Source organism: Ciona intestinalis, chromosome 4, assembly GCF_000224145.3.
Source record: "Ciona intestinalis chromosome 4, KH, whole genome shotgun sequence".
Classification (NCBI taxonomy): domain Eukaryota; kingdom Metazoa; phylum Chordata; class Ascidiacea; order Phlebobranchia; family Cionidae; genus Ciona; species Ciona intestinalis.
The window spans coordinates 2,061,229-2,073,258 of NC_020169.2; the positions used below are offsets into that span (position 1 = coordinate 2,061,229).

The following is a 12,030-nucleotide window of genomic DNA, read 5'->3' on the forward strand; positions in this document are numbered from 1 at the left end:
TGTGAGATTTGTGTTTGATACTGTCCACTACCACCCCTTTGAAGAAGTCTTACCATTACTTAAATCTAACAACAATTTTTCTTTTTTTTGTTACTATTTTATGTATTTAATATAAAAAAATAAATTTTATTCATTTACTGTTTCACCTTGTATTTATGTTTTTTGACTTATTACTGCACACACATATTTCTATTTTCACCTAAAATTTGTGAAAATTTTGGCATGGTGTTTTATTGTCTGACACTTAAACTTTACTAAAACAACATCTGATACAATTACTTAATCTAAAATGTTACTTGTCATTTTAGACAACAAGGACGAGGTTAAAACCAAGATAGACACAGATATGTTATCTTCTCAGTTTTTTTGCCAAGTCGACCAAGAAGTAGTTCATCTCACAAACGAGTTTGTTTCTCGGGCCTTGGAACAACTTGGTAACAAAGCTGATTTCAGGTAAAAAAATATATTCAAATTGACTAAATGTAACTTGCTTTTTTTATAAATTTGGGCTGTCCAAATTATCAGCTGTAACCCAGAAGTAATGGGTTCAAGGCTCGTCGCTGCTACCATTGGGGTCGTATATTTTCTTGGGCAAAACACTTAACAGCAATTGCTCCAACACAGTGGTCACTAATGAGTTGTCCTCTTGTCCATGTTATCAGCCACACATAAAAAAAAATTAAAGAATTCAAAAAAATAGTCACCTGCAAAGTACAATACATGGTAACTGTTAAGCTGGCACGAAATGTATGAACACCCTTGTAATAACAACTGTCATTTTCCAGCTACGCGAGGATAAAGTAAGTTACATTCATTCATTCATTACTCTACTCTTGTCCCAGCCACATAGTGTATGAAGTACTGAAGCATGCACATGGTATGGAGGTGGACGATGACGAGGTCGCGGCTCCATTATTCAGTGGCCTCCATCTATGGCATGACCCCATGGCACGCACCCACTTAGCCAAGTACCACTTAAAGGTCTTTGATCATTTTTTTGCAGTAATATTCTGAACTTTTTGCACTCTGTATTTCATTCAGTTTTGTGAATGATGTTAAGAAGTTATTTTTTTAGGATCTTTACCAGAAATATGCAACCAGTCATGTTGGTATAAAGAGTCCATCAAATACAGACACTTCAATAAATGAAAAAGTAAGCACATACCACCTAGGATAAGATGGGACACCTTCAGCACACAGTATTTAAATATTCTGATTGTGTTTTAAACAATTAACAACGGTTTGTTGGAGTCGGAAGGATAGGGTTTTATAATTCTTTGAATGTTTTTTTTGTTTACTACCAAATAAGACAAGAAAATAGAATAAAAAGGTGTCCCATCTTCACCCACTCTAAACTATCTATTTAATTTAATTTAATTAGAACACATAACACATGTTGTTTACACCTATGGACAGTCAGTATCATCATATTTGACTGAAATAGCTGAAAGTCCAAAACTACAAGCTCGAAACTCATCAGTGGTTTCTCCAAAATCAAGTAGGTCATATTTTATACTTACAATCAAAACTATGGCACATTTTTTCTAATTATCATATTTTAGTCAAAAAACACCAGAATGCCATTTGAGAAACTCTATAAATATTTTGGCCAGAAGCGTGTCGAGTTACAAGACACTTATGCCCTTTTTGCATGGTCACTTTTATTTTACTCGCAAAAACAAAGTTAACACGCATAACGTCATAAGCGTGTCATCTGCTGCAGGAGGTTGGTTGTTAGTCGCATTATGCGAGTAAAGAAAAGTAAGGTGAAAGTACAGTTTTACTTTTAAGAGCCTAATCTTTTTCGGGTATTAATTTTATAGGTTTTCGTTGGTAATAGCACCATAAAGTATTAAAACTTATTTTATAAGCTAGATTTAATAATATTGCGCTAAAATAAGCTTACTCAATGTTGATACGCGCATAAACAAATGACTATGCAAAAAAACGCGGTTAGCGAGTTATCATATGACGAGTTAATGCGAATCGTTATTCGCATTAACTTTTTAGCATGCAAAAAGGGTATTATTGCCATCAATATAATTCCTTTGTTATCTAAATTAACCTATAGTTCCAGAAGCTCTTTTCCTTAGATATCAACCCCTGCGCAAGGAAACTTTTGGGTCATGTCTTTATACACACTTTTGTTTCCATTAGAAGTTTAGCTTAAAAATAATCAAACATAACTGATTCATTTGTCTGCTAGGTGTAGCGACCACGCTAATTTGTAAATATAATTTACTGTAATCATGTTTTAACAACTGTTGTTTCGTTGCTATATCCTGTCTTTTCCTTTAAAATATTTAAACATCTTAATCTAATAGAAAAATAAAGTTATTATATTACACTTTTTTAACATTACATTTATACTAAACACATTTAACACTAGATTATGAGTGTAATGAGCCTAACTTGCTCTATTCTGGCGTGGCCGGAAAACGACAACTGTTATAACACTGCGTTTTATACACCTCATGCCAGCTTACAAGTTACCTTTTTTACTTTGTTGGTGATTATTTTTTAAGATTATATACTAAAAACTATTTAACATTAGAATATATACTAAACACTATTTAAATGTCCGGCGTCGTGGTGTAGTGGTTAGCGCGCCTGCCTGTAACCATTAGGTAATGGGTTCAAGGCTCGTCGCTGCTACCATTGTGGGCGTATGTGTCCTTGCTCAAACCAAGTGTTCACTAATGGGTTGTCCAAATTATTAGCCATACTTAAAAAATGAAAAAATCAAAAAAAAATAATCACCCACAAAGTAACATACATGGTAACTCGTAAGCTGGCACGAGGTGTTAAACCCGTGTGATAACGACTGTCGTTTTCCGGCCACGCGAGGATAAAGTAAGTTACATTCATTTATTAACTCTAGCAGATATAAATGCTTGTTCGAATGATCAATCCACATTCCCACCATTATCTGCCTTCCTCCAGTTCATTAAAGATGTTGAAGCAAACCAACTTCCAAATCATGCTTTGCCGGGAAAATCACCTCAATCCGTATTGGGTAGGATACAAAGTTTTGTCATATATGCGCTGCCAGCAGGTGCAACTGACATTACTAATTCTGGCGATACATATGCACCTTTTAAACACCTATTGCTATTTTTGTTAATTTTGGTTTAGTATTTTTTATCGTTTGCAAAAACTTTTAAACATTATAAACATAGCTTTATATTTTCATATTCCTGATACGGCCACTTGTTCTAATCAATTGCTATTACTGTTAATTTCGGTTTAGTATTTTCCCATTGTTTGTAGAAAGTTTTAAACATTATACACATAGTTTGGCTCATCATTTTTCTGAAACTGCCAACTGTTCTGATCATAACATTTCACAGGCGTGGTGAAGTCGTGTATGCTGCCAACTACTATTGAAACTGTGCCTTCCCCCGACTCTGCAGACAGCGATTACATTGTTTAGGTCGCTGTACTTACTGTTATTATAAAAGTTTGAAATGTGTGCAATACATCAGTGCTAAATTTATGTAAACCCCTATGCCAGTTTGAATTACATGATTTATTAACAGTGCCAATTTAATGCAAAAATTACTCATTGTGCAATCACTTTTTTACATTTTACCTCAAAGAAAGTGTCATTGTACTATTTACTGTGAATACGATAAATGCTTAATTAATAAAATTCAGTTTGAATTACATGATTTATTAACAGTGCCAATTTAATGCAAAAATTACTCATTGTGCAATCACTTTTTTACATTTTACCTCAAAGAAAGTGTCATTGTACTATTTACTGTGAATACGATAAATGCTTAATTAATAAAATTGATTACTAAAGTAAGTAGACGTTTTATGGACGACTTTCAGAAAACAAATTTGCAGTGTTGAAAACCATAAAGGGCCTGTAAATATGTAACAATTCTATCATAATTGTTACATAATTCTAATCTATGATTCTATTAGAGTAAAAACGGGTAAAATTGTATTTCGACCTATATTTACATAAATGTAACATTTTATAGGGTCGTGACAGGGCACCGACAGTCGTTATAACACGGCTACATCGGTGTTCTGTTTCGTACACCTCGTGCCTGTTACCACAAATTTAACTTCGTGGGTGATTTTTTAGTTTTATTCTGTTTTTACCTAGCATATAACTTAAAAAGGCGCAACTTACCGATCATAGGCTGCATTCGGACCGTTTTGAACATCTGCCTTGTTGAACGAAACGTACATTAAGTCGTTTGTGAGGTCATATATAGCTACGTGCGTTGAACCAGACTGTTCAATAGACACTATGTTTGTGATTGCAGTTTCGGCTGTGAGTTGTCCATGGTATTTCATCAGTTGTCTTGAAAGAACTTCGCTGTATCCTGGACAAAGCCAGTCCATTCCTAAATTGTGATCATATAGTAAGTTGTTGTAAATCATAAGAAATCATATAGTAAGTTGACATCAGTTGTATAGATCAAGGTTAGGCTCGAAACTTAGTTTAAACAGTTTGGTGTCTTTTGACACCATCATGGCGTACTAAAGATATAGTAGGGTGGGAAAAGATGGGACACCTTTAGCACATAATACCTAAATGTGTTTGAAACAATTAACAACGGCCTATAAAATTCGTAATGGTAGGGTCTTATAATTGTTTAAATATTCTTTGTTTACTACCAAATGGGAAGGGAAAATAGAATGAAAAGGTGTCTCATCTTCCCCCACCCTGGACCCTACTCTATCTTTAGTATAGGCCATGACACTATCTGGTGTAAAAAATGTATTACGCTTGGAAGAAAGGTTTGGCCAAGAATACCTGGATAGTATTTAAAGAGTGAATAAATTACCAAAATAGACAACGTTTTCGATTTTCGGATGCCATTCTGCAACTGGCATCATATTTTGGTCGTCAAAAAAGTTTGCCACAGAAGCAGAATACTGCACGCCACGGAATCCTCGGTTTTCCTGTGCAATTTAAGAGCTTGTTATTAGGATATTATCTAAGCAATTTTAAAATAGACCACAGAGTGATCTGACGGAAGAAATTTGCCAAAATAACCTTATAATATGGTGAAATTGCATACTGGTCATTATATAGTAGTGTGGGGGAAGATGAAACACTTTTTCATTCTATTTCATCGTCCAATTTGGTAGTAAACTAAAAACATTCAAAGAATTATACCTATTCAAAGAATTTCCATAAACCGTTGTTAATTGTTTAAAACACGATCAGGATAATTGGATATTATGTACTGAAGGTGTCCCGTCCTCCGCCACCTTCCTATAGTTATTTACTGCGTCGATATTTACAAAGATTAAGTAAAAGATATTTGTCTATTGTCTTACTTTTCCATCACCGACTCCAAAAATAAGGTCACAAGTTCGATGAGCGTTCGCCATGCGGTTTATTGCATCATCCAAAGTGTAATCAAATTGAAGCACGTCTCTTAAAATGTACTACGGACATTAAAACTAACATTATGTATAGTATTGATTAGACTTAAAAATCAAAAATATTCACACACAATGTTACATATGCGGTAACTCGTGAACAAGCACGAGGTGTTGAAACAGAACACCCATGTTATATAACGAGTCTGTCGTTGCTCTGCCAGTTAAAGATAAAAAAAATACAAACGTACCAAATCACTACGTTTTCGGTAAATTTTGAAAAAAGGATCAATGTGTATAGACTATATATATATACTCACAGTAAATGGAATACCAAACCGAGATTCTTTACCGAAAGAAGCATCTGAAAATGAAACCCCGATCTCGGATATTGCGAGTTTTGACGAAGACATGCCAGTTATGGAGCCAATCCAACCTATATGTGTGTAACATCAAGCTTAATTATATTTGTACAGCAATACAATAAAACTATAGGTTTGTTCGGCGCAATGTCAAATTGGTCACAATGTGCATTCCTTAATGTAATAAGATACAGGTTTTAAAAAATTACCCTATAAAGCTTATGGTATAACTCGTTGGGTGTTTGCAACAGAACATTATAACGACTTCCGTTGCCCCGCCAGGCAATTATGACTGGAGGCGCAAAGTCACAGATTTTGTCACACTTTTATGTTATGTCACGGCTCGTAAATATATAGATTTCGTGGGTATAACTTACTAGCGTATAGGCTATGCAATATAGCCTTTGTGACTTTAATTTATTTTTACCTGTCCATCCGACATTTACGAAGCTGTGTGCAGGTTTTCCGTTGTCATCAGTCTGATTTGCGTTTGGATGATAAACAGTAAGCTGGGGGTAATTCTTAAACGGCCCTGAAAAAATATACTTATAAATTTTCGACTTTTTTTTCATTTCGCAGTTTTTTTATTTCTTACCGTCCATATTCCAGTCTAACGCTCTCAGCTGTAAAACACCTTGCCCAGCTTTCAATGCATTTCCCCATGCACCGAACATGGAGCACGAACCTTTGGTCAATTCTCCCAGCATATGGATACGAAGAATTTTCTGAAATACGTTTCAACTGCTTTAATATTGCTTATGAACCATAAACAAATTTGTAAGACCAGCGTTTACGGAACTTTGCGTTATTTCGGGTAACTATAGACAAACATATAGCATGATACAACAAATTTAAAGCGGTATAGTTTGATATATTTTGTACGCTGTTAAATTTAGTAAGGTGGGGGAGCATGAAACACCTATCCATTCTATTTTCTCGTCCCATTTAGTAAAAAAATTAAGAAAATTTAATAAATTATAAAACCGTTTCCAAACAACTCTCTTAAACCGCTGTTAATTGTTTAAACACGATCAGGACATTTGGATATAATGTGGTTAAGGAGTCTCATCTAATCCCACAGTACTATATATCCGCTAATTGTTTTTTAATTGAAAAGGTATTTTGAGCTAACGAAACAATTGATATGGGTTATTAGTGCTATAATTGATATCTGGTTACAATGAATGTATAGTTACTCACAAATAAGTGAATTGAACTTTCAGTATATACTTACTTTGTAGTCGACACCACAACTCTCAGCCAATCCCTTAATTTCCTCCAAGAAATATCCACCGCTATATTTCTTGGTCACAGCCACTTCCAAGTCACACGCAGCTTCTAATCTGTAGAAGAAAATACAAGATACATTTGAGTGTGGGAAGACGGGACATCTTTAGCACATAACATCCAAATATCCTGACTGTGTTTTGAAAATGTCATCCTTACCGTGTCGTGAGGTTATAGTTTTATAACTCTTTAAAATTTTTTGTTTACTATTAAATAAGACGAGAAAATAGAACGAAAAAGTGTCCCATTTTCCCCCACCCTACTATGTATAATAAGTAGGATTAGGGCGGCCCATGCTTTTATTCTCTTTTATCGTACTGTTTGAAAAGCTAGCAAGTAAGCGCATTGTATCTCACACATAAGTCAATTTTACACATGTTTAGTGGGTTGGGGTAAGACGAGTCATGTTTTTTTTATTTTCTTTTATTTGCGGCTGCTACGGCAGACGTTTTAAATTCGTATATAATGTCACGCTTTTAAATCAATGTGACGAATAACCTTTAAATCGCGTACAGACAAAGAAAAAATACATCAATATAGTAGGGTAAGGGAAGACAGGACACCTTTAGCACATAAAATCCACGCGTTTTAAACAATTAACAATGGGTTATGAACTTATGAGAGTTGTGAGTATATGGTTTTATAATTCTCTGAAAGTTGTTTGTTTACTGAATGGGACGAGAAATTAGAATAAAAAGTGTCCTATCTTCCCCCACCCTACTATATTATACCTAGTAGCCACGTTTGATTTATAATGGTGTTTTACGTTTGCTTATAGATTAAAATACGGTTAATTTAGAACAAAAATACGGATAATTTTTTTATTTTAGTTTAAAATATTTTTTAAATAACTATTTTAATGCATGTTTAAAAATCAGTTTAAAAACAACATTTAAAAAAATCAATAAAGTCTTTTAAAACTAATAAAATATATTAAAGAACATCCGATTATCATACCCAAGGTTTGCGACATCGCGAAGAAACCAGTCGCGGAACTTCAAATTGACACTGCTGTTGATGGCCTCGATCTAAGAATAGAAAGGAAACTTAAAATACAAACAATTTTTTTGTAACGACGAGCGGACTAAAATAGGTTAACGTTTTTTTGCAGCTAGAAGGGTGAAAATTTTTAAAAGGGCCTAGGCGGTGTAAAATTTTACGACGTTACACTATGTAGCATCCGGCGCCGTGGCAAATTGGGTAGCGCGCCTGTAACTCAGAGGTAATGGATTCAAGGCTCCACGCTACCATTGTGGGCGTATGTGTCCTTGGGCAAGACACAAGGGTAATTGCTCCAACCCAGTGGTCACTATAATGGGTTGCCCAATTATCAGCAATATAAAAAATAAAAAAACTCCTACAAAAAATAACCACCCACAAAGTAATATACATGGTAACTCGTAAGCTGCCACGCAAGGCGTATTAATACCCGTGTTATAACGACTGCCGTTTCCCGGCCAGGCGAGGATAAAGTAAGCTTACACTTTTCTTGTAAATTAACCTACCACTTGTTCTTCTAGATAGCTCCAGACTTGATTCATAAAGTCGGCTGCTTCTTTCTTTANTAATGTACCATGTGCGATACCCATCTCGTAAGGAGTACCTAAGAAAGAATATACAAAAATTGTGTATAGCAGTTTGGGGTAAAGTGAGACACGGGGTAATATGAGTTTTAAAAAAACATTTATAGTCGCCTATTTTATTAAATATAAAAATGGTACAGCATGTGCTTAAGTGTCCCAATTTCCCCACTTCTTTGTCAAGTAGAAAAACAGTACGATTTAAACTTAATTGTAAAAGTTTTAAAATCATTCCCTTTCCTTTATTGATTATGCATGACCTGAAAATAAGACCTACTTTTCACGCTTTGGTCTACGGCCCACTAGAGATATCTCTATAGTAGGCCGTGATGCTGGGTCTGAAGTGTTCCATTCATAAATTGGCGATGGTTATTTTTTACCAGGAGTTTCGGGCCTTGTTCGTTAAAATGGGTGTCTTTGACTAACTAAAACATATTTTTTACCAAATTTGGTCGAATTACCGAAGGACAAAATAAATGTGTATATTACTTAATGCTCGCGTGGCAGTGCAACGCGTCGGGCGTTGTAGCATGGGTGTTCTGTTAAATCAATAGGTGCCCACAGATGTAACTTATTACCGAGATAAATTAAGTCATATGTATAGCCTAGTAGGTTGGGGGAAGATGTAACACCTTTTCATACTTTTTTCTCATTCTATTTGGTAGTAAACAAAAACATCAAAAAATTATAAAATTATATGACTGCAACAACTAAATCGTTGTTATTGTTTCAAGATATTAAGTAGGCCTACTGAAGGGTCTTCCATCTCCCCCCACACTACTATACGTACCCCAAACATGCAAAACTTTTAGTACTTCGTTGCCGGTACCAACAGTATACAACTTTCCGTTTTTCGTGGAGCCAGCCAACTTAAAATCAGGTTTTTGGATCAAATTTTCATTGGGTTGAGCATCTGGACTTGGCTGCAACAGATTGAGCGTTATATTCTTAATTACCGATCGTTCTGTGAGGAATTGCGAATGCCTGATCGTTGTTACGCTATTACGGAACGGTGTAACCAAATAACCTCATTTTACAATTGTACCTTAGTATTAAAACACCTTACATATATAAAATACGTTGCATATTTATATATAGTAACGGTGGGAGAGATATATAACATTTTTATTATTCTATTTTCTCGTCCCATTTGGTAGTAAACAAAGAAAAATCAATGAAATATCATAAAAACGTATCTTTACAACTCTAGCTTTGTTTAAAAAAAAACGGGATATTTATATATTAATTACTAAAGGTGTCCCATTTTCTCCTACCCTACTATACCTATAATACAATCGTGCATGGATAGACTATGTTATAAAACTAACATAGCATTTCCTACTCAAGCTAAACGACTTTCCAACAAAACTATACCAAACCACAACACTTAACTGTACATCTTACTTACTTTGCCGTGGCATTCTGCAGCAAGACTGCTAGAAGCGCACAAAGCAGCAATTAAGACGAGCAAGTAAGTTCGCATTTCGCCTGCAATCAAGAAATGCGTAATGTCTGAATGCGCTTTGCTCGCAGTTGTTTTGCAACAAGCTAATAATTACAGTGCATCACGTGCGTGTTTGCTTTATATAAAACGCAAACAATACGGATTGTTTTATAAATTGACCGTGCAGTAAATATGCATGATACTGGATTTGCAAACACGATAATGTAGATAGGAATGAATGCAATGTTGCACCATTACAAGGTCAATACGTAATCCCAACTTCGTTTTTATAAGAACTTAATCAAAATTGACACATATTCGTAACTTCATAGCAAAATAAAAAACTCGAATTTGATATTTTTCGATGATAATAGCCTAAATATCTACATTACAAATGTACATTCTATTTTTGCAACCTGTATTTGAATTTATACATATTAATATTCTTTGTTTACTGATACACTATCACAAACTGTTTTTTGGGGGGCTTGGCCGTAAATTCTAACGTCACAACAGATGTGACGTAACATCGACTATTGTGTCGTATATAAGTATTTTCGCAAGGCCAGAAAACGTGGCGGTTGGATTTTTGGTGTTAAGGAGGTGACTTTTTAGTTGATTGTATTTATGTAGTAAAAGCTTGTTAAGGCACAACAGGACAATCTGTATTATAGGCAGCACGAATTAAAAAACCCGTAAATCTAGTTTACACGACATCTGACAAATGGGACGGAAAAGAAAACAAAAACTTATCTTACCCCACTATGCAATATGTAGTAGGGTGGGGGAAGATGGGACACCTTTTCATTTTGTTTTCTCTTTCCATTTTGTAGTAAACAAAGAACATTCAAAGAATTATGAAACCGTATCTTTACGACTTCCACAGACCGTTGTTAATTCTTTAAAACACGATCAGGCCGTTTGGAAATTATGTGTCAAAGATGTCCCATCTTCCCCCACCCTACTATATTGCCTTTTTTTTTCAGAATGGTGACATTTTTTGCCGGGTAAAAGTTAAACATTGCTTTAAAACCAACATAAGGGGTTAGGTTCGCATAGCTGTCATAACTGATGACACTATGTAGGAGTCGCTACATGTGTTGTCGTCGTTAACTTTGTAATTGACACAGTTTGGCGTAGCAGATGACAGCCGTCAATCTCTATACTGTATCCTCAAGCCGTGCTCATTCGGATTTTACGCCCGGCAACGATTTAGTAAAGCACATATAACAGTAAATGTGTGTGCCTATATTGTAATACGTATATTTTATTGCTTGTTAGTGGAAATGAGTACGGAAGACAAATATTGAATTTTTATCGCCGAAAACACAGCGGCCCAGCTGTCATATGTAAAATATATGTTGAAATTTTCTGGCGTCAGATTAATTAAAAAAAATCTATGTTTTAGGATAAAATATAAGGATATATAGGATACCGTTTTTTTAGAAAAAAAAGTTTGCTTGAGTATATTGGTAAATGGAGTATTAAAAATCGTAAAAATGTACAGTCTTTTGCAACAAGAGGAAGAACAAACAAAAAGCAAAGGGGTTGTATGGAGGGAAATCGGTGTGTATCAAGTCTATATCAGAACACACACTTCGTATATGCGGTAAGTTCATTACAAAAATTTGTTGTATCATAGGACGGGGAAAGACAGGACACCTTTAGCACATGGTATCCAAAAATCCCGATCGTGTTTTAAACAATTAACAACTGTTTATGGAGTTCGTGAGAATATGGGTATATAGTTCTTTGAATGTTCTTTGTTTGCTACCAAATGGAACGAGAAAATAGAATGAAAAGGTATCCTATCTTCCCCTTCCCATAGTACTGTGCGAGAGAATGAATACGGTTATTTAGTACCTAAATCCTGTATTTCATAATCATGTCGCGGGGCTACCGCTATACATATCTGTAAATACTTTTTGTTTACTATATATATACTAAATGGGACGATAAAATAGAATGGAAAAAAAACGGACCATCTTGCCCCAACGTATTATGT

At 34.9% G+C, this 12,030-nt stretch overlaps 3 protein-coding genes across 4 annotated transcripts in view; 2 read left to right on the forward strand and 1 right to left on the reverse strand.

The window, feature by feature from the left end:
* The window catches only part of LOC108949456, a 12,717-nt gene extending 8,909 nt beyond the window's left edge, over positions 1 to 3,808 (forward strand). Inside the window, exons 3-8 of the mRNA XM_018811708.2 lie at positions 309 to 453; positions 843 to 981; positions 1,076 to 1,153; positions 1,417 to 1,498; positions 2,882 to 3,016; positions 3,351 to 3,808. Of these exons, the coding sequence (XP_018667253.1) occupies positions 347 to 453; positions 843 to 981; positions 1,076 to 1,153; positions 1,417 to 1,498; positions 2,882 to 3,016; positions 3,351 to 3,433 (624 nt within the window). The 5' untranslated portion in view covers positions 309 to 346 and the 3' untranslated portion in view covers positions 3,434 to 3,808. The remainder of the gene's footprint in view (positions 1 to 308; positions 454 to 842; positions 982 to 1,075; positions 1,154 to 1,416; positions 1,499 to 2,881; positions 3,017 to 3,350) is intronic.
* Positions 3,515 to 10,112, reverse strand: LOC100186774 (protein dcd1B). 2 transcript variants are annotated; one of them, XR_717220.3, is made up of 13 exons: positions 9,990 to 10,112; positions 9,372 to 9,504; positions 8,507 to 8,604; positions 7,959 to 8,029; positions 6,949 to 7,057; positions 6,310 to 6,439; positions 6,142 to 6,246; positions 5,673 to 5,788; positions 5,308 to 5,418; positions 4,809 to 4,926; positions 4,148 to 4,364; positions 3,761 to 3,872; positions 3,515 to 3,617 (listed from the first exon to the last, which is right to left on the reverse strand). XR_717220.3 is itself a non-coding variant. In XM_002129152.4 (12 exons), exons 1-12 carry the CDS (start codon positions 10,062 to 10,064, stop codon positions 3,821 to 3,823), a joined length of 1,335 nt encoding a protein of 444 aa, XP_002129188.1. In that variant the 5' UTR covers positions 10,065 to 10,112; the 3' UTR covers positions 3,657 to 3,820. The 2 variants fall into 2 exon arrangements, 1 of the variants encoding a protein (XP_002129188.1); XM_002129152.4 differs by lacking the exon at positions 3,515 to 3,617 and having other exon boundaries at positions 3,657 to 3,872.
* A 1,305-nt stretch (positions 10,113 to 11,417) lies between these two features.
* Positions 11,418 to 12,030, forward strand: part of LOC100184376 (voltage-dependent L-type calcium channel subunit alpha-1D) — a 29,104-nt gene continuing 28,491 nt past the window's right edge. The window contains exon 1 of the mRNA XM_026834165.1: positions 11,418 to 11,634. The gene's annotated coding sequence lies outside the window, so the exon portion shown is untranslated. The remainder of the gene's footprint in view (positions 11,635 to 12,030) is intronic.